Source organism: Rana temporaria, chromosome 10, assembly GCF_905171775.1.
Source record: "Rana temporaria chromosome 10, aRanTem1.1, whole genome shotgun sequence".
Classification (NCBI taxonomy): domain Eukaryota; kingdom Metazoa; phylum Chordata; class Amphibia; order Anura; family Ranidae; genus Rana; species Rana temporaria.
Window position 1 is genome coordinate 22,530,245 of NC_053498.1, and position 23,356 is coordinate 22,553,600.

The 23,356-nt window shown below is 40.4% G+C and overlaps 1 protein-coding gene across 2 annotated transcripts in view; it reads right to left on the reverse strand.

Moving 5' to 3' along the window:
• LOC120916432 (phospholipase A2 inhibitor and Ly6/PLAUR domain-containing protein-like) overlaps positions 1–23,356 on the reverse strand; it is a 73,772-nt gene that overhangs the window by 17,701 nt on the left and 32,715 nt on the right. Inside the window, exons 1-2 of one of the 2 annotated variants that reach the window (XM_040327399.1) lie at positions 10,434–10,570; positions 5,566–5,691 (exon numbers count right to left, since the gene is read on the reverse strand). In XM_040327399.1, coding sequence (XP_040183333.1) covers positions 5,566–5,691; positions 10,434–10,482 — 175 coding nt within the window. In that variant the 5' untranslated portion in view covers positions 10,483–10,570. Of the gene's footprint in view, positions 1–5,565; positions 5,692–10,433; positions 10,571–23,356 lie in introns of those variants that run through there. The other variant, XM_040327400.1, reaches the window with a different exon arrangement.

Consider the following 23,356-nt stretch of genomic DNA (forward strand, 5'->3'; position numbering starts at 1 on the left):
TTTACTGTGCATTATTAAGCTGTGTTTTGTTATGATTATTTGTTCACATCCCTTGCGTGGGATTATTATAATCGTTTTCTCATTTCTTCAAAAAAATCTCAATAGAAAAGACTGTACCAGAAAAAATGTAATCTAAAATATTACTCCCAAGGAAACAGAGTGGGTAAACTGCTAGCTTCTCAACTGCGCCAATGTCAACAAAAAAATTAAATCCTTAAATTAATCCACCACAAGGTAAGGTAATACTAAATCCCCAAGAAATTGTAGATACATTTTTTACAGTACTATGAGGCATTATACAACTTAAAAAAGACAAAAATACCCCCCAATCTGACACCAACAAAATAAAACCATTGACTCCATGTCTTCAGATCAGCTTAATAAACCTATTTTCAGGGAAGAAATTATAAAGGTCATAAATAAACTACAAAAAAAAAAAAGCCTTCAAGGACACATTAATTCCATACCTGTCCAAAATGTTTAGCCAAGCAGCAAATTCAAAAACCTTTTCAAAAGAACTTCTAGAGGCCATAATAATGACATTACCAAAAACAGGAAAGATCCTACGTCCCCCTTAAATTATAGACCCATATCTTTATTAAATTCCGATATTAAAATATATGCAAAAATATTGGCCAATAGATTAGTTAACATAACCCACTCATTAATTAAACCTGACCAAGTAGGCTTCGTCAAAGGTAGACAAGCACCCGATAGCACCAGAAGAATGTTCAACATTATCAATCGAATACATAATGATCGAATGCCCTCTCAACTCCTAGCATTAGATGCTGAAAAGGCATTCCCCGGGATGCATTGGGAATATATTTCAAAAACTCTATCCAAAATTAGTTTCCAAGGCTTTATACATTCTGCCATTATGGCATTATATACGCATCCCACTGCAAAGGTTTTCTCTTCAGGTATATTATCCAGAAAATTCTCCTTAACCAACTGGACCAGACAGGGATGCCCTCTATCCCCACTAATATTCTCCCTAGCGATAGAATCTCTTTTTTTTTTAAAGTGTAAATGTTATTGTACATGTTTAAAGCATAACAAGCAGCATAGTACAGTACACATTTTCTTATCTCATGGGTCAAAAAGTTTTCCATTTCTTACATGTAAGTTCAAAGTCATGACAGTACAACACGTACATATAATCCGACCAGCATAGCAATCTTGCTCTTTTTCCGCTTTTTTGTTTTATATCATAACCACAACATCCTAACATAAGGAGAGAAAATCAAAAAGAAGAAAACCAAAATCAAGTAAAAACAAAAAAAAAAAAAAAAAAAACCAAAGAAAGGGGAAGGGAAAGGAAAAACCCCCAAAGGGAGTCTCTCCCCCATGCCTCCTAGTACCCATTTTCATTCAGCCCCGGTTCAGAGCAGCGATAGAATCTCTAGCGGAATATATACGCTCTTCCCCAGATGTCAAAGGTACAGTATTACCATTGGCCAAGATGAACATAAATTATTTGCGGATGACATTATACTGGCATTATCCAAACCTGAGTTATATTTACCATCAGTAATTACAGCACTAGAAAAATTCAAGGAGGTGTCATACTACAAAATCAACCAAAATAAATGTTATATTTTACCTATTAATATATACCTACTACAATAATTAGCAACCTAAGTACAAAACATGGACTTAACTGGAACAATACCTCGTTAACATACTTAGGTATAGGCATACAACTCGCATCTCAACCAACAAAAATATATGGCGTAACATTTTAGAACAAATTAACCAAGACCTAATAAATATACAGAAACCCCATTTATCCTGGGTTGGTAAAATAGCTGCATTCAAGATGCAAACCTTGCCAAAAATTCTATACTATTTTAGATGCCTTCCTATGCCAATACCTGCCAAATTCTTTACGCAATTGAATACTAAGCTTAAACAATTTATATGGAACAAAAAGAAACCAAGGGTTTCATTTTAAATTCTAACCACCATTAAAACTCATGGAGGAATGAATTTACCAGACATTAAGAATTATGATTATGCATCCATTTTAGATCAGATGAAGTATTGGTTCTCCCTTCAGAAAGTTAAACTATGGCTAAACATAGAACAAGAATCTATTAAAAACTTGGAGGCCTCGTACACACGACCGAGTTTCTCGGCAAAAACCAGCAAGAAACTTGCTGGGAGATATTTTTTTGCAGAGGAAACCGGTCGTGTGTACATTTTCGTCGATGAAACTGTCGAGAAACTCGACGAGCCAAAAAGAAAGCATGTTCTCCATTTCCTTGACGGGAATGGAGAAAATTGGCTTGTCGAGTTTCTCGACGGCTTCACAAGGAACTCGACGAGCAAAACGATGTGTTTTGCCCGTCGAGTTTCTCGGTCGTGTGTACGAGGCCTCACTTGTACGCCCTAGCAATAGCCAATGCCATACTTCCCAATGTAATCACTCCCAATCTACTAAGTATTAAAGCTACAATATTTGCATTGAAACACATACTTTCTAAAACGAGACATTTAGAAAACAAATCCAAAATATGTCTCCCTACAGAAGTTATTAACTATTGTAGAATTCGGTTGTCAGTAGACGAATGGACCAAACAGGGTTACCAGTTACATGTAAATCTACCCTCGAATTATAGGGATGTTATCATGAGTAAAGCCCTGTACACACGATCGGTCCATCCGATGAAAACGGTCTGATGGACCGTTTTCATCGGACCAAACCGATCGTGTGTGGGCCCCATAGGTTATTTATCCATAGGTTCAAAAAAAGCAATCTTGTTTTAAATGTAACGATCGTTTGTAGGCACGTCCATCGGTTAAAAATCCACGCATGCTCAGAATCAAGTCGACGCATGCTTGGAAGCATTGAACTTTGTTTTTTTCAGCACGTCGTTGTGTTTTACGTCACCGCGTTCTGACACGATTGGTTTTTAAGGCTGCGTACACACGATCAGTCCATCCGATGAGAACGATCCGAATGCGTCGACTTGATTCTGAGCATGCGCTCAGCGTCAGTTTTGACCGATCGGTTAGACGTCCATCGGTTCAATTTTAAAGCAAGTTCTAAAATTTTTGACCGAAGAATAACTGACCGATGGGGTCCACACACGATCGGTTTGGACCGATGAAAAGGTCCTTCAGTACGTTTTCATCGGTTTGGACCGACCGTGTGTACGCGGCCTTAAACCGATGGTGTGTAGGCACGACTGACCATCAGTCAGCTTCATCGGTTAACCGATGAAAACAGTCCATCAGACCGTTTTCATCGGATGGACCGATCGTGTGTACAGGGCTTTATGGTCGGTCGTGCCTACACACCATCTGTTAAAAAAATGATCGTGTCAGAACGCGGTGACGTAAAACACAACGACGTGCTGAAAAAAACAAAGTTCAATGCTTCCAAGCATGCGTCGACTTGATTCTGAGCATGCATGGATTTTTAACCAATGGACGTGCCTACAAACGATCGTTTTTTTTTATCGGTTAGGTATTTAGATTTAAAACAAGATTGCTTTTTTTTAACCTATGGATAATTAACCGATGGGGCCCACACACGTTCGGTTTGGTTTGATGAAAACGGTCCATCAGACCGTTCTCATCGGTTTGACCGATCAAGTGTACGCGGCATAAGCTTGGAAAAGGTAAACGTTTAAAGGATTTCAACCCTGATAACAGGATAGAATTGCCATCAATAATTTGAGAATATTTATCCCACCAAAAAGAAAGTATTAGGAAAGGAATTTCCTTTTTTTATGATATACTATCCTCCCAACCAGACAACAAAAACGCTCACATGTTGAAGGGGGAGAGAGACTTAAAGTGGAGGTTGACCCGGAAATGACAATTTTTAAGATTAGACTCATGCTCATTTTGTCAAGGGGAATCGGGTCGTTTTTTTTAAATCGAAGCCGTACTTACCGTTTTAGAGATACATCTTCTCCGCCGCTTCCGGGTATGGGCTGCGGGACTGGGCGTTCCTTCTTTATTGACAGTCTTCCGACAGGCTTCTGACGGTCGCATCTATCGCGTCACGATTTTCTGAAAGTAGCCGAACGTCGGTGCGCAGGCGCCGTATAAAGCCGCACCGACGTTCGGCTTCTTTTGGCTACTCGTGACGCGATAGATGCGACCGTCGGAAGCCTGTCGGAAGCCTGTCAATCAAGAAGGAACGCCCAGTCCCGAAGACCATACCTGGAAGCGGCGGAGAAGATCGCGCTCTAAAACGGTAAGTACAGCTTCGTTTTTTTTTAAAAACTACACGATTCCCCTAGACAAAATGAGCATGAATCTAATCTTAAATTTTTTTTTTAGGGTGAACTCCCGCTTTAAACCAAAACTTCTCCTAAATCCAGTGGAAAAAATCATGAGCAAACTGGAAATCTTTTACACGCTCTCAGGCGTTGTAAACTCTTGAAAAGCTTTTGGAACTCAGTCTCATCCTTCACAGCAGATATTACAGGAAACCTTTCCACGCTTACTCCTGCTTCAGCCTTATTAGGTATAGACCTTGAGAAATATCCCACCATACATAGAACTATTGTGGTCCACATTTTTATAGCCTCAAGACTCACAGTTGCTAAACTCTGAGGATCTACGGAAGCACCCAATCTATCCACTGTCATAACTAGACTGAGTACACAAGCACAATTTGAAAAACACTCCATCACCACCTTTAGTAGAAAATGGAAAGTTTGGTTATCCCACCCTAGAGCCCCCATTTACCTAAAAGAATGAAACATTTTAATTTAGCCCACTGTCTGAAATACCTTGACCATCCAATTAAGCATTATGCCGGTGTAGAAAAATATTTCTGTTAGCCTTATCCTATGGTTATCTTGTATTTTTAATTTCCCCCATCTAAATATTATTTCCTTATAGGCTTATCGTGATGACCTCCCAGTCCTACAGTTTGAACCCATTAGGGGTAGGCTGGACTAGGCCATCAAGGCCCAAACAAATTCTATACATTATGCCTTCACAGTTTACTGTATACAATGTTGTGTAATATGTGCAGCAACTTTTTTTTTTCTTTTTTTATGTTTGTTATGTTCTTAATTTATAAAAAAAAAATTATATATATATATATATATATATATATATATATATATATATATATATATATATATATTTTTTATAAATTAAGAACATAACAAACATAAAAAAAGAAAAAAATATATAAATACATATATATATATATATATATATATATATATATATATATATATATATATATATATATATATATATATATATATATATATATATATATATATATATATATTATATATTGATATAGATATAGATAGATAGATAGATAGATAGATAGATAGATAGATTAGATAGATAGAGAAAGGCAGAAACACAACAATTAACTTGTTAAATAATTCACTGAAAGATGTTTTTTTTTTACTCACAAGCCTATATTACATTTGATACAAAAGGAACGGGAACTGTCATGACATTTATACATCTTTATAAATGTTCTATAATGTACAGTATAATACAGTATATATATATATATATATATATATATATATATATATATATATATATATATAATTTGTTTTTTAATCTTACCAATGACATTCTCTTCAATTTGTGTTGCGCATTTATAAGTATTTTCGTCACACTCTTCTAATTCCCCAACACAGTCAGTTTCTCCTTTCATCACGAGTTTACAAGTGTTACATTTCAGGGCATTGCCTACAAAACAAAATGCAGCGTTACATCACAGAGGACACAGAGAAATCCACCATTCTAATCTGCTTGTCTATCCTTCTATCTATCTATTATCATCAAATGTATCCATTTATTGTCATCAAATATCTATCTATCTATCTATCTATCTATCTATCTATCTATCTATCTATCTATCTATCTATATATCTATCTATCTATTATATTTATGTATCCCTCTATATTCTATCCATATATCTATCTATATCTATATTCTATCTATCTCTATATTCTTTTTTTTTTTTTTTTTTTTCACAATCCAAGGTTTATTAGATCAAAAGTATGATTGTACAGAGATCAACGGGTAATAACATTCATATGAAGCATACATTTGAAAATTCTTGGATATAACAGAGATTGTGCAATATCTGATACTTGAACTTGTATGTAACATATTAGAAAGGCATTTAGGGAAGGGAATGAGTGATTAGGAGGGGAAGGGAAGGGGTAGGGAAGGAAGGGTATGGGGACAAGGGGGGGTGGGGGTAGAGACAAGGAAAAAAAAAGGGGGGGGGGGAATTGGTCTAGAAGGTATAAATCCATCTGTGGGAAACCGCAAGGCAGATGAGAGAGGTACCATAGCAGATGTTATCACTTTATATTAGATGTCGTAGTAAATATAACATTTCACAGGTTATAGTACAAAGTCTTCGATAGCAAGACAGGGAGGGTAAGGTCAAATGTGGTCAAGTTAACAAGGAGATAGTGATTCATACTCTTTTGAGTAGGTGAAAGCCACCCAGGGGGACCAGATCTCAATGAAGGCGGAACTACGTTCGTTCCTCATTGCCACCAACTTTTCCCAGCCAATCTCTGACCCCCGGGACCCTGTCTGATTTCCAGTATAGTGGGATTAAAGATTTTGCCGCTGTGAGCAGATGTCTGGTTAAGGATGTTTTATAACGTTTAATTGAAAAATAATTAATATGCAACAAACATGCTGCGGCATCTAGAGTGATTTTTGTGTCGGTTATGTGCTTGATCCATGTAGATACATCATCCCAAAAACCTGCGGATCATGGGGCACCCCCACCAAATGTGTAGGAAGGTGCCTACTTCTGTTTTACAGCACCAGCAGGTGTCAGAGATCTCCGGGGACCATATATGAGCTTTCACAGGGGTAATGTACAATTGCGTAAGAACCTTATATGAGGTCTCCTGGTGTTTGGTGCAAATATGCGGGCCCTTTCTCTATATTCTATCTATCTATCTATCTATCTATCTATCTATCTATCTATCTATCTATCTATCTATCTATCTCTCTATATTCTATCTATCTATCTATCTATCTATTCCTCTATATTATATCTATCTATCTATTCATCTATCTATCTATTCATCTATCTATCTATTTATCCCTCTATATTCTATCTATCTATCTATCTATCTATCTATCTATCTATCTATCTATCTATCTATCTATCTATCTATCTCTATATTCTATTTATCTATCTCTCTATTCCTCTATATTCTATCTATCTTTATTAATGTCTAAACCGCTGGCAACAAAAGTGAGTGAAAGTCCAAATTGGGCCCAATTAGCCACCCCCCACCCCCCTGGTGTCATGTGACTCGTTAGTGTTACAAGGTCTCAGGTGTGATTGGGGAGTAGGTGTGTTAAATTTGGTGTTATCGCTCTCACTCTCTCATACTGGTCACTGGAAGTTCAACACCTCATGGCAAAGAACTCTCTGAGGATCTGTAAAAAAAAAATGTTGCTCTACATAAAGATGGCCTAGGCTATAAGAAGATTGCCAAGACCTTGAAACTGAGCTGCAGCACGGTGGCCAAGACCATACAGGCAGGCCGCCACAGTACTCATTGGTTGGGAATTCTTATTAAGATAGCACTTCTTCAAATTAACTTTCCTCATATTCTTGTGGATGTCTATAAAGACATCAAATTTATTAATCGGTCATTTAAGACCACACTTCAAGCCTAAATGTAAAATATTAATTTCCTTATGTGTTAAAACCGCATCACTTAAATTAAAAATACCGCTCAGTCCACCTCTCTTCTTCTTTTTCTGGACCCTTCGTCCAGCCCTACATCCCTTTGTTCTTCTCTCCTCTGATTGGGGTATTGGGTCCGATCCCTCTCCCAATTGCGGGGTTTCTCTCCACTGCGGTTCTTGATAACCCTGCATCGGTTGGGAATATGCCGGTGGTCTCCCTCTCCGTTGTGGGTGCCCTCTACCCCGTTTCTGCCACCCCCTCCCTCTCCCTAAAAAAGGATGGGGGGATGGTTTATCTATCTATTTAACAGTTTCCAAAAACAGTTGCATTACCGGAAAAAAAAGGGTTTATGAATTAGACTGATTTTGTGGAATGGATCACTGTGTAGACTGACTTAAAGGGGTTGTAAAGGTAAAAAAAAAAAAAAATCCTAAATAGCTTCCTTAACCTTAGTGCAGTCCTCCTTCACTTACCTCATCCTTCCATTTTGCTTTTAAATGTCCTTATTTCTTCTGAGAAATCCTCACTTCCTGTTCTTCTGTCTGTAACTCCACACAGTAATGCAAGGCTTTCTCCCTGGTGTGGAGTGTCGTGCTCGCCCCCTCCCTTGAGGGGGTGAGCAGGAGAGTCATGACGCTCTGTACGTTGCAGATAGAGAAAGGAGCTGTGTGTTAGTGGGCGTCCTGACTCTCCTGCTCGCCCCCTCCCCCCTCAAGGGAGGGGGCAAGCACGAAACTCCAAACCAGGGAGAAAGCCTCGCATTACTGTGTGGAGTTACAGACAGAAGAACAGGAAGTGAGGATTTCTCGAAAGAAATAAGGACATTTAAAAGCAAAATGGAAGGATGAGGTAAGTGAAGGAGGACTGCACTAAGGTAAAGGAAGCTATTTAGGGAAAACATTTTTTACTAATTTAATATTTTATATTGGGATTATTGCTTGGTCATTATTATTAGATACATAGAGAAAGGATCCCTCTCTGCAGCTGCTGGCAGGGTACAGGCTTTTCTAGTCAGGATCTGGCTCTTTAACCTCCCTGGCGGTATGATTCTTTCAGAAAAAAGGTGCTGAAAGCGGTACCATTATTTGCAAGGAAATTTGGTGTTTTATACTGTAGGCCTGTAATTTTTAGGAATAACTCACTTAAATCTGACCAAACAAGAGTCTTGTAGGCATCCCGGGTATGAAATTTTTTTTAAAACAAAATTATAAAATTATAATATAATAAATAATTATAAATAATTATAGCAAGTAATAATATAATTATAATAAAAATTATTCAATAATGTAATCAAATCAAAATCACTGAAATTTGCTCAGTTGCAGAATTGTCGCTGTCATTATTTTTATTTTTTATGACGAATTTCCCCACAAATCGCTATCGCACAATTCTGCAAGTGATTATAATTTTTTATCGCTGTTTTCTAGCTGATCTAAAACCATTTTTGACATAAAGGGACACTTTTGGTTGATATGGACAATCTACAGTTTGCAGGGAGAAAGAACCGTTTTTATTTTATAAAAGTGCATGTAGGACACTGGGCAGACCACTAGGGACAAGGGGGGTGTGTATTTTTTACATACAGTACTGTAATCTATAAGATTACAGTATACTGTATGTAATGTGTTTGTTTACGTTTTTGAATTTGGCGCCGTTCTCCGCCCCTGTGCGTCGTAACGTCGCAGGGAACGGAGATCGGCGGCACAGGAGGACGCTGTGTGAATCGAGCGAGGTCCCGCCCGCTCACACAGCGCGGTGGCATCGCTGGATCCAGGGACAAGGTAAGTAAACACTCCCTGTGGATCCAGCGAGGCGAGCCCGAGTCTGACTCGGGGTTACCGATCGCAGCATGAAAATCTAACCCGAAGTCAGACTCGGGAATACTGCCAGGGGGGGTTAAAGAAAACAAATTAAGATTTTGCACACAATTTTTTTTTTTTTATGCACTTGGAATGTATTTAGCTAATTTAAACTAAACATTAAATTACACTTTGAGTTTGAACAAAGGGCACATATTGAATCAAATTAATGCAACGCCGTGTTCATTATTACGATTTATTACACTATTGCATTGCCTACATCAGCCATTATCAACCAAGATTCTGTGGAACCCAAGGGTTCCTCCAGGGGTGGCTAGGGGTTCCTTGACCTGTGGCTATCTTACCTCCCTTCTGATGGTGCCCACATAGTTTAAGGTGCAACCCCACTTGGCAGAGTCAGTGACCTCAAGGTTGTCATTCTGGCCACCCCTGTAAAAGCATGGCATTCTACCCACTTACCACCATCAATGTAAGGGACATTTTTCCAATGAGCGCCAATGGACTAATCTTACCAGGGGTTCCCTGAGACCTGAATATTATTTCAAGGGTTCCTATGGGGTAAAAAGGTTGAGAAAGTCTGGCCTACACTATTGAATTATTATACAGCACTTGATATATTGTCCCTGCCTTCGAGGAGCTTCAATCTAAGCTCCTTATTTTACATATCAGGGCCAACTTATACAAGAGTCAATTAAGCCATAGGATGTCTTTAGGGTACGGGGGAAAACCCACACAAGTACAGGGAGAACATGCGAACTCCATGCAGGTGATATCCTGGTTGGGATTTGAACTGAGTAGCCTAGTGGTGCAAAGCAGGAGTCCTAACTACTAAGTCACCTTATAGCATAACATGTCAGGAATTTACTCATGCAGACCTGTAAAATTAAAGAAAGGTAAATGTTAGAAAAAAAAATACTTCTAAAAAATGTATTACCTGTAGCAATTACACCGCTGAAGATTAAGAAGGCAAGGATGAATTTCATGGTTATGGAAACCGGAATTCAGATTTGTAGGTTGTTGAGTTAATTAGACAAGTCTGCTCGCTCTGGTGTAATGCATATCCACAGCATTGGTATTTATATATTTTTGAGTGCCCTGTTATGCCAGAACTTCAACGGTTCTTGGCAAAAGCCATAGTCTCCTAATTACATTTTGGGAGAACTGTTTATCTATGTAAGCAATGACGTGTAAACTTTGAACACCTGTGCGGAAACAGGAAGAATTGGAACCCTTTGAGACTTCCTTTGAAGCAGGTAAGATATTCATCACTATTCATACTTTGCCCAAGGCATTTGGATCAGAAGGGTGTTCTGCAGATGGCATACTGAAGAAGAGCTTCAGAAGTGGATAATATCAGAAATAAACGTGGGCTCTCTGTGTCACCAATGGTGGACAAGGGCATCCTTAACCACTTAAGGACCGGACCAATATGCTGCTAAATGACCCAAGGGGTTTTTACAATTCGGCACTGCGTCGCTTTAACAGACAATTGCGCGGTCGTGCGACGTGGCTCCCAAACAAAATTGGCGTCCTTTTTTCCCTACAAATAGAGCTTTCTTTTGGTGGTATTTGATGACCTCTGCGGGTTTTATTTTTTGCGCTATAAACAAAAATAGAGCGACAATTTTGAAAAAAATGCAATATTTTTTACTTTTTGCTATAATAAATATCCCCCAAAAACATATATAACATTTTGTTTTCCTCAGTTTAGGCCTATATGTATTCTTCTACCTATTTTTGGTAAAAAAAAATCGCAATAAGCGTTTATTGATTGGTTTGCGCAAAATTGATAGCGTTTACAAAATAGGGGATAGTTTTATTATTTATTTATTTTTTACTACTAATAGCGGCGATCAGCGATTTTTTTCGTGACTGCGACATTATGGCACTCTCTGTGTCACCAATGGTGGACAAGGGCATCCCTAAAATAGATCTACACCCAAACAGTATATTTTTGATTCATTGTGATAAATTTGATTTCCTGCTCGTGCCATTAGCTCAAAGCTCATAGATAGCTCCGACAACGTGAGAAGTGACTGTTGGCATCTTAAATCATTCACTATTATACCTTTGTAAATAATTGATGGTGCAGGATGAAAGCTGGGGAAGAGGGTATGTGTATATACAATATACAGTGCCTTAAAAAAGTATTCATACCCTTGAAATGTTGTTACAACCAAAAACGTAAATGTATTTTATTGGGATTTTATGTGAAAGACCAACACAAAGTGGCACATAACTGTAAAGTATAAGGAAAATGATAAAAGGTTTCCAAGATGTTTTACAAATAAATATCTGAAAAGTGTGGCGTGCATTTGTATTCAGCCCCCTTTATTCTGATACCCCTAACTAAAATCTAGTGGAACCAATGGGCTTCAAAAGTCACCTAATTAGTACATAGAGTCCACCTGTGTGTAATTTAATCCCAGTAAAAATACACCTGTTCTGTAAAGCCCTCAGAAGTTTGTCAGAGAACCTTAGTGAACAAACAGCATCATGAAGGCCAAGGAACACACCAGACAGGTCAGGGATAAAGTTGTGGAGAAGTGTAAAGCAGGGTTAGGATATAAAAAAAATGGATGGAGCCAAATACAGGGAAATCTTAGAAGAAAACCTGTTAGGCCGCGTACACACGACCGGTCCAAACGACCGTGTGTATGGCCCATCGGACTTTGGTCCTTCAAACCAAAGTTTTAGAACTTGCTTTAAAATCGAACCGATGGACGGCTGACCATCGCTCCAAACCGATGGTTAGTACACAAAAGCATTGGTTCAAAAGTCGACGCATGCTTGGAAGCATTGAACTTCGTTTTTTTCAGCACCTTGTGTGTTTTACGTCACCACATTCTGACCCGATCGGTTATTAGAACGATGGTGTGGACGCACATCAGACCATCAGTCTACTTCAGCGTTGAACCGATGAAAACGGTCCGTCGTACCATTCTCATCTGATGGATCGACCGTGTGTACGCGGCCTTAACCCCCTTAGCGGTATCCCCGAGCGTGACTCGGGGTGGTTTTTCCATGCTAGGATCGGTATCCCCGAGTCACGCTCGGGGTAGATGTGCAGAGCGTGCAGTGGGGTGGCTTACCTTTCGCAGCATCCACAGACAGGGAATTACAGTACTTACCTTGTCCCTGGATCCTGCGATGCATCCCCACTGTGTGAGCGAGCGGGTGCTCGCTTGATTCACAGTGTCCCCGTGTGCCGCCGATCTCCGTTCCCTGCGACGTTACGACGCACGGGGGCGGAAAACGGCGCCAAATTCAAAAAAGCAAACAAACACATTATAGATTACAGTACTGTATGTAAAAAATACACACCCCCCTTGTCCCTAGTGGTCTGCCCTGTGTCCTACATGTACATTTATAAAATAAAAACTGTTCTTTCTGCCTGCAAACTGTAGATTGTCCATAGCAACCAAAAGTGTCCCTTTATGTCAAAAATGGTTTTAGAGCAGCTAGAAAACAGCGATAATAAATTATAATCACTTGCAGAATTGTGCGATAGCGATTTGTGGGGAAATTCGTCATAAAAAAATAAAAGTAATGACAGCGACAATTCTGCAACTGAGCAAATTTCAGTGATTTTGAGTTGATTACATTATTGAATAATTTTTATTATAATTATATTATTATTTGTTATAATTATTTATTATTTAGATGTGTAAAGCTGGTAGAGACATCCCCAAAAAGACTTGCAGCTGTAATTGCAGTGAAAGGAGGTTCTACAAAGTATTGACTCCGGGGGGCTGAATACAAATGCCCCCCACACTTTTCACAAATTTATTTGTAAAACTTTTTGAAAACCATTTATATTTCCTTCCACTTTACAATTATGTGCCACTTTGTGTTGGGTTATCACATAAAAGCCCAATAAAATTAATTGATGTTTTTGGTTGTAACATGACAAAATGTGTAAAGTTTCAAGGGGTGTGAATACTTTTTCAAGGCACTGTATATCTATCAATAAATACCCATCAGCCCTATCTTTATAATCACTGATAGGGTAAGTGAACAACATTGATTATATCATTATAATGGCATCTGAAAGTTTGTGGGATATTGTAGGCAGAAACTAAATATGTTGTGTCTGAAGTTGGTGTGATAAAAGCAGAAGACATACTAAAATAATTTATTAATCCAATTAACGAGAACATCTATGGAATAAAATTTGCAGTAAATGCCCATAAACAGTCCATTGACTTCTTGGACCTGAAGATATAAAAAATCGGAGACATGCTTAGTACTAAGACACATATTAAAAATACTACATCCCTATCAGGAGCTACCACCATCCGAAATGGAAAAAGGCCATTCCGAAGGGGCAGTTCATGCGTATAAGAAGGAACTGTAGTTTAGAGAAGGATTATATTGAACAAACAGATGTACTTATACAAAGGTTCCAAGAGAAGGGATATCAACTTGATGACCTCCTGGCAGTAAGGTAATTGGTGGGAGAAATGGAAAGGGACAAATTACTGGAAAATAGGACAAGAGAGCAAAAACCCTATGATGTCACTTTCATTACAGGGGTTAAACAATATAACAAATTTGTAGAAATGTATAAAAAAAAAAAATATTGACCTTTTACGAAAGGACCCCACCCTCAGAAATTTTTTATCTAACAACACCTCCACCTATATACCGTAGAGCACCCGGATTAAGAACTAAGTTGGTTCACAATATTCTAGATCCCCACAAAAAGAGGACAACTATGTTTAACTTAGAAGGTTTATTTCGGTATTGGCAATTTGGCAAATGTGGCCCCTGTAGGCATTCTAAACCAATGCCTACGAAAAGGGCATTATGTTGTATTAGACATTAAAGCAATATCTCATAAAGAATTGTATAACCTGCTGCTCGAAAAATGTAACCTATGTTCTGGAATGTACCTGCGGTTACCAATATGTGGGCAAAACTTTCAGAACAATATCGAAGCGTATTAGTGAACACATCACTAATATACGTAATGGTTATCCAAAACAAAGTGTATCAAACCACCAGAGGGTAGCACATAACAGAGATCCAACTTATCTATCATTCTATAATATTGACATGATTCAGGGACACTGAATTCGGGGCTCAAATTTGATAAAAGAAATATCTCAAAACTAAAATAAATAAATTTTCGAGCTTCAGACTTTGATGCCTTTGGGGTTGAACACTGAAATTGATCTTGTTGTATCTCTGATTATTGAGAGATTTTAATATTTTAGGTAATTTTACATCTTTATTTTTAATTTTACATTTTTTATTCATAGCCTTGCCCAATCAGGGCACAGTGAATAGTTGACTGTTAAGTTGCAGGCAGGGAAGCTTAAAGGGGTTGTAAAGGTAAAAATGTTTTCCCTAAATAGCTTCATTTACCTTAGTGCAGTCCTCCTTCACTTACCTCATCCTTCGATTTCACTTTTAAATGTCCTTATTTCTTATGTGAAATCCTCACTTCCTGTTCTTCTGTCTGTAACTCCACACAGTAATGTGAGGCTTTCTCCCTGGTGTGGAGTGTCGTGCTCGCCCCCTCCCTTGGACTACAGGAGAGTCAGGACACTCTCTACCTTGCAGATAGAGAAAGGACCTATGTCAAGGGATAATGCTGGATAACCAGAGCAAGATCCTTCTTTGGTGGAGGATGGATGAAGAAAGTACTTATTTTGGGAGAGGAGAACAAGACTGGCAAATAGTTATTACAGCCTGCAATACCACTAGCAACCTGGATGGGACAGATAAAAGGGGGGATCGTGCCTTCTACTGTCTCCCGCCGCATGGGCGAGGAACGGGCGCCATTGCGGCCTGAAGCCCTGCCCCCAAGCTCCACCGGCGAAGAGGATTCCGTCCGGACCCCCCCCAGCTGAAGCTTACATGTCGGGGCTGACGGGTCCCAAGCGGGCTCTTAGGATGGCGCTGCTCTCTGCTGGAAGGGCCAGGCGAGAATGCTCCAGAGGCCTCCGCATGTGTCGGGAAACCTCTACTCCGGCAGACGACCCCCTGCCCGGTCCTGGATCAAGGCATCCACTAGGCCCCCAAAGCCGATCCGGTCCGTTGCTGCCGCCGCCTGCGAACGTGCCAGGGTGAGGTAGATGTCTGCCATGACAGAGGAGCGGCGTGTATAAAACAGCCTCCTTCTGTCTCACACCAACTGAACTGCCCACTAAAGTCCCCGCCTCCCCTTTTATATAGCTCCTCCCCCACTCCACACTTCTAATCCCATAACCTCCCATTCAAAAAAACTCCTCCACCTTAACCCCTTGTTGGCTCCCTTTCCACTTTCTTTTCTCTGTTCTGGGCCTCCCTTCAGCAGTGTACAAGGGGCCTAAAACTGGGATGCCATTAAAGTTCATGTGTGTGTAAAGGCAATACTTTTGACAATATAGTGTATATTGTACATTCACATCAGTCCCTGCCCTCAAGGAACTTGCAATCTAAAGTCCCCAAATCACATTCATTCATAGGCATACTAGGGCAAATTTAGACAGGAGCCAATTAAACTAGCAGCATGACTTTGCATTTGTATTCAGCCCCCTTACTCTGATATCCCTAACAAAAATGTTATGAAACCAATTGCCTTCAGAAGTCACCTAATTAGTAAATAGAATCCATCTGTGTGTAATTTAATCTCAGTATAAATACAGCTGTTCTGTGAAGCCCTCAGAGGTTTGTTAGAGATCCTTTGTGAACAAACAGCATCATAAAGGCCAAGGAACATACCAGACAGGTCAGGGATAAAGTTGTGGAGAAGTTTAAAGCAGGGTTAAGTTATAAATAAATATCCCATGCTTTGAAAATCTCACTGAGCACTGTTCAATCCATCATCCGAAAATGGAAAGAGTATGGCAACTGCAAACCTACCAAGACACGGCTGTCTACCTACTGACAGGCCGGGCAAGGAGAGTATTAATCAGAGAAGCAGCCAAGAGGCCCATGGAAACTCTAGAGGACCTGCAGTGATCCACAGCTCAGGTGGGAGAATCTGTGTACAGGACAACTATTATGCCGCGTACACACGACCGTTATTAATGCCATGGAAAAAAACAATGTTTTTCTCTGCATTATTCTTGTCTGCCTTGCATACACACGATCATAAAAAAAATGCTCGAGCAAAGCGCAGTGACGTACAACACGTATGGCGGCACTATAAAGGGGAAGTTCCATTCGGATGGCGCCACCCTTTGGGCTGCTTTTGCTAATTTCATGTTAGTAAAAGTTTGGTGAGAGACGATTCCCGCTTTTCAGTCTTTGTGCTTTTCAGTCTGTTACAGCGTGACGAATGTGCTATCTCCATTACAAACGCTAGTTTTACCAGAACGAGTGCTCCCGTCTCATAACTTGCTTTTGAGCATGCACGTTTTTTTCCCGTTGTTAAAGCCTACACACGACCGTTTTTCACGGCGTGAAAAATGATGAGAGAATTTAGAGCATGTTCTAAATTTTTAATGCCCATTTTTCACGTCGAGAAAAATGCTTTGGAGCCCACACATGATCGTTTTTAATGACCAATTTAAAAAATTGAATTTTTCTCATCATGAAAAACGGTCGTGTGTACGCGGCATTAATCGTGCACTACACAAATCTGGCCTTTATGCAAGAGTGGCAAGAAGAAAGCCATTGTTGTAAGAAATTTATAAGAAGCATACACACAGCCGGAATTCCCGGCCAAAGCTCTTACTGCAGTTTTCCCGGCAGGAAAACCTCTGGTGTGTACACGGGAAAGTCACCAAGGAGGTTATCTTTTTTCCCCCCGGGGATTCCCGGCGGACTTTTTACTGCCAGGAATCCCGGTTGTGTGTACTAGGCATATGGACTAAGACTGGGATACCATTAAAATTAATGTGCATGTAAAGGCAGCCAGCCCAATACTTTTGGTAATATAGTGTAGGGCAAATCTGATGACTCCATCTTGGTTTCCTTCTTTCTTGGTGCTTCTACACACCAATATACAGATTTAAATTGTCTTTAATATCACACTAACAAGGTCATGTTATAGACACACAATGCATATTGAGCTTGGAAGTGGAAAGACTGGAAGACAGCTTATCCGCTCAGTGTTGGTAGACTTTGACCAATGACCAGCAGACCGTCACTCTACCCTAGACGATTGTGCTTTTCCAACCTTTGTGGTAACAGTGTGGTGAAGACCCTTTTTCTGTTCCAGCATGACTGTGCCTCCAAAGCCAACTTCATAAAGACACGGTTTGATGAGTTTGGTATTAAGATATTTCTGACCCCTGACCTCAACCCTACCGAACACATTTGAGATTAATTTGAGCACCGGGTGCAAACCATTCGTCAATATCTGACCTCACAAATGCTCTCTTGGCTGCATTGGTGCAAATTCCCCCAGACATTCCAACTGCCAAAATCTTGTGGAAAACCCTCCCAGAAAAGTGTATCCACAAAGGGAGAAAACCCCATTAATAATGACCATGGTTTTAGAAGGGGATGTCCAATGATCTCATACAAGTGTGATGGTCTATTGTCCACAAACATTCGACCATATAGTATACTTTAATAGATCCTGTTGGGCAAGAATGGCAAACTTGCACCTACACCTATGTCACAATGTACTTTGGAAACATATGCACATTGCTGATGTGTCCATTGGTTTCTTCCTAAATTTATCTTGGCATAATTCAATTTGAGAAATATTTGCACAGGTAAACAGTACTCTGCCAGGGCTTTCCATCTGTTCAGTAAATTTTAAGGATGCAGGAAGCTTGGCAATGCCTTCTGGAACACTTTTTTGGCTGTGAGACCGTTGAATAGTCACCTCATCCATGGCTCCATTTCTTGCTCTTAGTCTTCCAAAGAACATTGACCGCTTAAGGACCAGCACACAACGATATACGTCGGCACAATGGCACGGCTGTACGTCCCCTTTAAGATGCGGCATTGTGGGTGCACACGCACCCGCCGAGACCTCTTTGAGTCTGACTGCGGGTCCCGCGGACTCGATGTCCGCGGAGATACCCACGGTCGTGTCACGGAGAGGAAAAACAGGGAAATGCTAATGTAAACAAGCATTTCCCCATTGACAGGACACTGATCAAATCTCCCTGTAATCGGGAGCGGTGATCAGTGTCGTGTCACACATAGCCCATCCCCCCTACAGTTAGAACACATCCCTAGAACATACTTAACCCCTTCAGCGACCCCTACTGGTTAACCCCTTCACTGCCAGTGTCATTTTTACAGTTATCAATGCATTTTTAATGCACTGATCGCTGTATCAATGACAATGGTAACAAAATGGCGTAAAAACTGTCCGATGTGTGCGCCATAATGTCGCAGTCACAATAAAAATCGCTGATCACCGCCATTACTTGTAAAAAAAAAATATTAATAAAAATGCCATAAAACTATCCCCTATTTTGTAGACGCTATAACTTTTGCGCAAACCAATCAATAACTGCTTATTGCGATTTTTTTTTAACCAAAATAATGTAGAAGAATACGTATCAGCCTCAAATAAGGAAAAAAAAGTATTTTTTATATATTATTTGGGGATATTTATTATCGCAAATGTAAAAAATATATATTTTTTTCAAAATTGTCGCTTTTTTTGTGTTTATAGTCCAAAAAATTAAAACCGCAGAGGTGATCAAATACCACCAAAAGAAGGCTCTATTTGTGGGGGAAAAAAGACGTCAAGGTTGTTTGGGAGCCACGTCGCACGACCGCGCAATTGTCAGTTAAAGCGACGCAGTGCCGAATCGCAAATGGTCCGGGGCTGAAGTGGTTAAGGACTGCAGCAGCCAGCAGAACAAAGGACACATCATATTATTAGTAATGTGTCTTGTGCTGATTATTTTTTTAACTTAGGCTTTAAATTCTGTAAGTACCTGGGATAAGTTGCATTTAATTGACAATCAATCTTGCATGTGTCTTTACTGTATTATTTTTATGTCTTGTGGAAAAAACAATAAAAAATGATTGCACAAAAATAAAAATGCAATGGTTTTGCCTTGTTTGCTAATGGGCAATAAGTATTACAAAAAAAAGTAATTTAACCCTAGCACCAATTGGACTTAACGAAGAGTTAGAAATTAGTTCTATTCTACAATGATTGCTCTTTAGATAGAATTTCCTCACTCAATTATGTCATTGTTCAATAAAGGGAGGAGACCACTAAACCATAACGTCCTCCTTATATTTATAATGGTATTATGCTACTGTAGCGGGGTGCCACTTTGATATGGATAAAAGACTGCCGTTTGCAGATAAAGAAGGAACTCAGCTCCCTCCGGTTGCCAATTGTTGTCACAGCCACCTTCTGTTTGTTTTTTACCCTGGTACAGCAGTGAATGCTGGGAAATGAAGTACAGGGAGATTATGGGCCGGATTCACAGACAGCGGCGCACATTTATGCCGCCGTAGCATATCTCCTGTACGCTACGCCGACGCAGCGCAGAGAGGCAAGCATGGAATTAACAAAGCACTTGCTCCCAAAACTGCGCTGGGTTTCCTAGGCGTAAGCCGGCGTAGGTGGAAGTAGGCGTGAGCCATGCAAATGAGGCGTGACCCCATGCAAATGATGGGCCGAGCGCCAGACAGATACGTATAATGAACGGCGCATGAGCCTTCCCGTGGACGCATCCCAGTGCGCATGCTCAAAATCACGTCGGAACAACTGCCTAAGATACGCCGGATCACTGCCTACGGCGTGAACGTAACCTACGCCCAGCCATATTCACGTACAACGTAAACTACGTAAAATACCCCGGCTTGTGTTCCCTGGTGCAGACCTTTGCATGTCTGCTGCTGGGTTACACCTGCTTTAGGAGGCTTAACTTTACGCTGGACCTACAACTTATGCAAACCGCGCATAGCATGCGCTGGGCGCACGTACGTTTGTAAATCGCCATATTTTCCTCATTTGCATATTTGAATAGCTGATCAATGTGAGCGCCACCATGCATCCAGCGTAAATATGCGCCCACTATACAACGGCATAGGCAAGTTACGTTGATGGGATGAAGCCGGTTTTTAGGCGTATCTTAGTTTGTGGGTCCGGCGCATAGATACTACGGCGTATATTTGCACTTACGCGGCATATCTGGAGATACATCGGCGCAAGTGCTTAGTGAATCTGGGCCAAAGACTCCATTGCCCTGGTCAATTGACAGACTACAATATCCAGAGTACAACTGTGCGATCCCAAAGTACTTTGCATCCCGCACTGCCTGCTGGGTGAAGGAATTTAAGGAAGAGGACGTCCTTGGCTCGCTCTCTCTGGACCGCCTCTCCAAGCAAGACGGAGGCCTGTGCTGAGGCTTGTCTCCTGGAGCCTAGGCCTGAGAAATTTGGGCCTATACACGCCTGTGCGGATCGCTCCATCCTGTAAAGGGGGATTCCTGACGGAGTGACCGGACCGTGTCCAAAAGCAGCTGGTGACCTGTTCGATCAGCAGTGTGTGACGGCCGTGTGGAAGACCGGGAACTATCGGTGACGGAAAGGACCGAGTGTCAGAGTTTTTGCTGACGGAACAATCCAGAGAGGCCAGGCCTGGTTGGGTGAGACGGGCACCTGCCCAATAATATTTGCATTACATATTACTTAATGTGCACCACTGCATGCCGGCTAAAATACACGCAAACTGTTGAGAACTGAAAGACTCCGTTGCCCTGGTCAATTGGTGATCGTATTGAGGTTTGGTCTGATCAACCAAACCTTTCTAGCTATTAAAGCTCATGTTTTGAAGACTGCTTGTTTAGGAGGAGCCAGTTGTTGATGCACATATATATACTGTTCCATCTAAAGTATTTGATTATATTGAGTTGCACAGTTTTGGTGTTAGTGAGAGCTGGGTTAGGCCTGGTAAAGAGGTGCTTCAGTATTAGACATATCTTGCTGAAGGAATCCCTTTGCTGTGTGCTTACACAGGTCTATTTTAAGTGCTATAATAAAACCTGTATTTATCTATTACTACAATTGACTCTTACAGGGCCCTGTAAGAAGTCCACTAACTGTTTTACTCTCTTCTTTACTTAAATTGTTTGCTGTTAAATGAGTGGGGGAGAGAGGAAGACATTTTTCTAACACGTGTCATGCGATATGTCAAAACTCTCCTTCATCCCAGGCGTTCTTGGTTCCCAATATACAGACTCAGGTTTCCTTCATTATACAATGTTTATTTTTCCAAAGACAGGACAGCAAGACAGTCAATGCTTACATTGTAACAGCTGGTAAAACATCATGGCAGGTTGATACTTCAGAAAGTTACAGAAGGAGGAAATAGATGTTATGATGGTATAATCTGTCTGCTGGGAAATATTGGGGCTTTCTACCTCCATCTTCTCTGTGGGGTTGTGACCCTAAGGCTTCCTAGCTAACTACGCACACCAGGTGTTCTTATACTGTTTTAAAAGCAAAGCTAAACATAATTCACAATTAGACTAGCTCCAAAGAAGGTTGGTGATAAATGTAACACCCACTTGTGTATTTTTAAGTAACATCTCCACCCACTGTCTTGACGTAGGACTTCAAAAATACATGAAGCCTATAACAGATGGTATTTCTCTGACCTCAGCAAATCCCAAAGCTACCATGTTTAACCAATGATTCAGAAACACGTATCAAATAATAAAAAATAATGAATTTAAAATCTAACACTTGCCAAGTAAAGTTTTCTTGGTTAAGTTTAAACCTGTGTGCCGTCTATCTGTTATCATGTGGGACCAGTACAACACAAGGTAACATTTTATTTACAAATTTTACTGTGGTGTGATAGAATGGTGTTTCCCCAACAGCCAATGGGATCCACAATCCTTAGCAATACCATTTGTGCCAAGGGAGGGTTTGAGCCAGTTTAAAGGGTTGATAGCCAGTGTACAGATACCAAAACAAACCAGCAGCCTCTTTTGGGTGTAGTGCTACACATGGGGGCTCGTCCGGGATTATCTGTTACTTTGCAATCAAGACCCACGCTAGAGTAGCCAGCATGGACCCTTTCACTGTGGTCCAGTGGTGTGAAGCTAAAGGCGCTCGCTCAGAAGCGAGTGTAGCGATTGAACTCCCTGGTGAGAACTGGGATGAAGAGTAGGTCAAGACCATTGTAAAACATTTATCTCCTCATAGGAAAGCCTGGGTGATTGCTCTCCGGCCGGATCGAGGGACCGATCACACCCATGCACTAGAAAAGAGAGAGGGCCAAGGGGGTACCACATCCAGATAAACTATAAATGATGGATTTAGGACTGTTGTGGGTGGACTTTAAAGGTAAAGAATTGGCAACATCAACAGAAATTAGTAGTATCAAGAAATCAAAATATAAACAAAATAAGATAGTATCTCTGGAGGAACAATATTCTCTCATAAATATGGGAGAAAATTCCCCCCGACTCCTACCACCGCATCTCCGCCACCAGAGACAAGCTAGGGTGATAACATCCCACTGCCAGATATTTACCATGCCAGGGGTCTCCCAGCCAGAAAGACAATTGTCCCAATCAAGGGACACTTAAATTTGTGATACATATCACCATCCTGAAAGAGGGCATAGAGGCCCGCCGCACACATGAAACACATCAATGACCATTCCTCCCACAAATTGCACAATAGAATGCCCACCCTTACAACACTGATAAATGATACATAGTTAATAATCATGAACAATTATTCCATAATAAATGTCTTCTAATTGTGACCATATATCTAGACGGATTATATACAAAGGTACTGTGATGTCAAGTTGGAACTGACTGGTTCTTATTTATTTTTTTCTTAGTTCAGGGAACACCTACAATGGGAGCAACTGATTTAGCCTAAGAAGGGCTTATAGCTCAGTGCGTCATTTAAGCCTGGAAGCGAGGTGGCATTTAAATTAAATATCCACCTTGCCTCCCTTTGTAATAATTT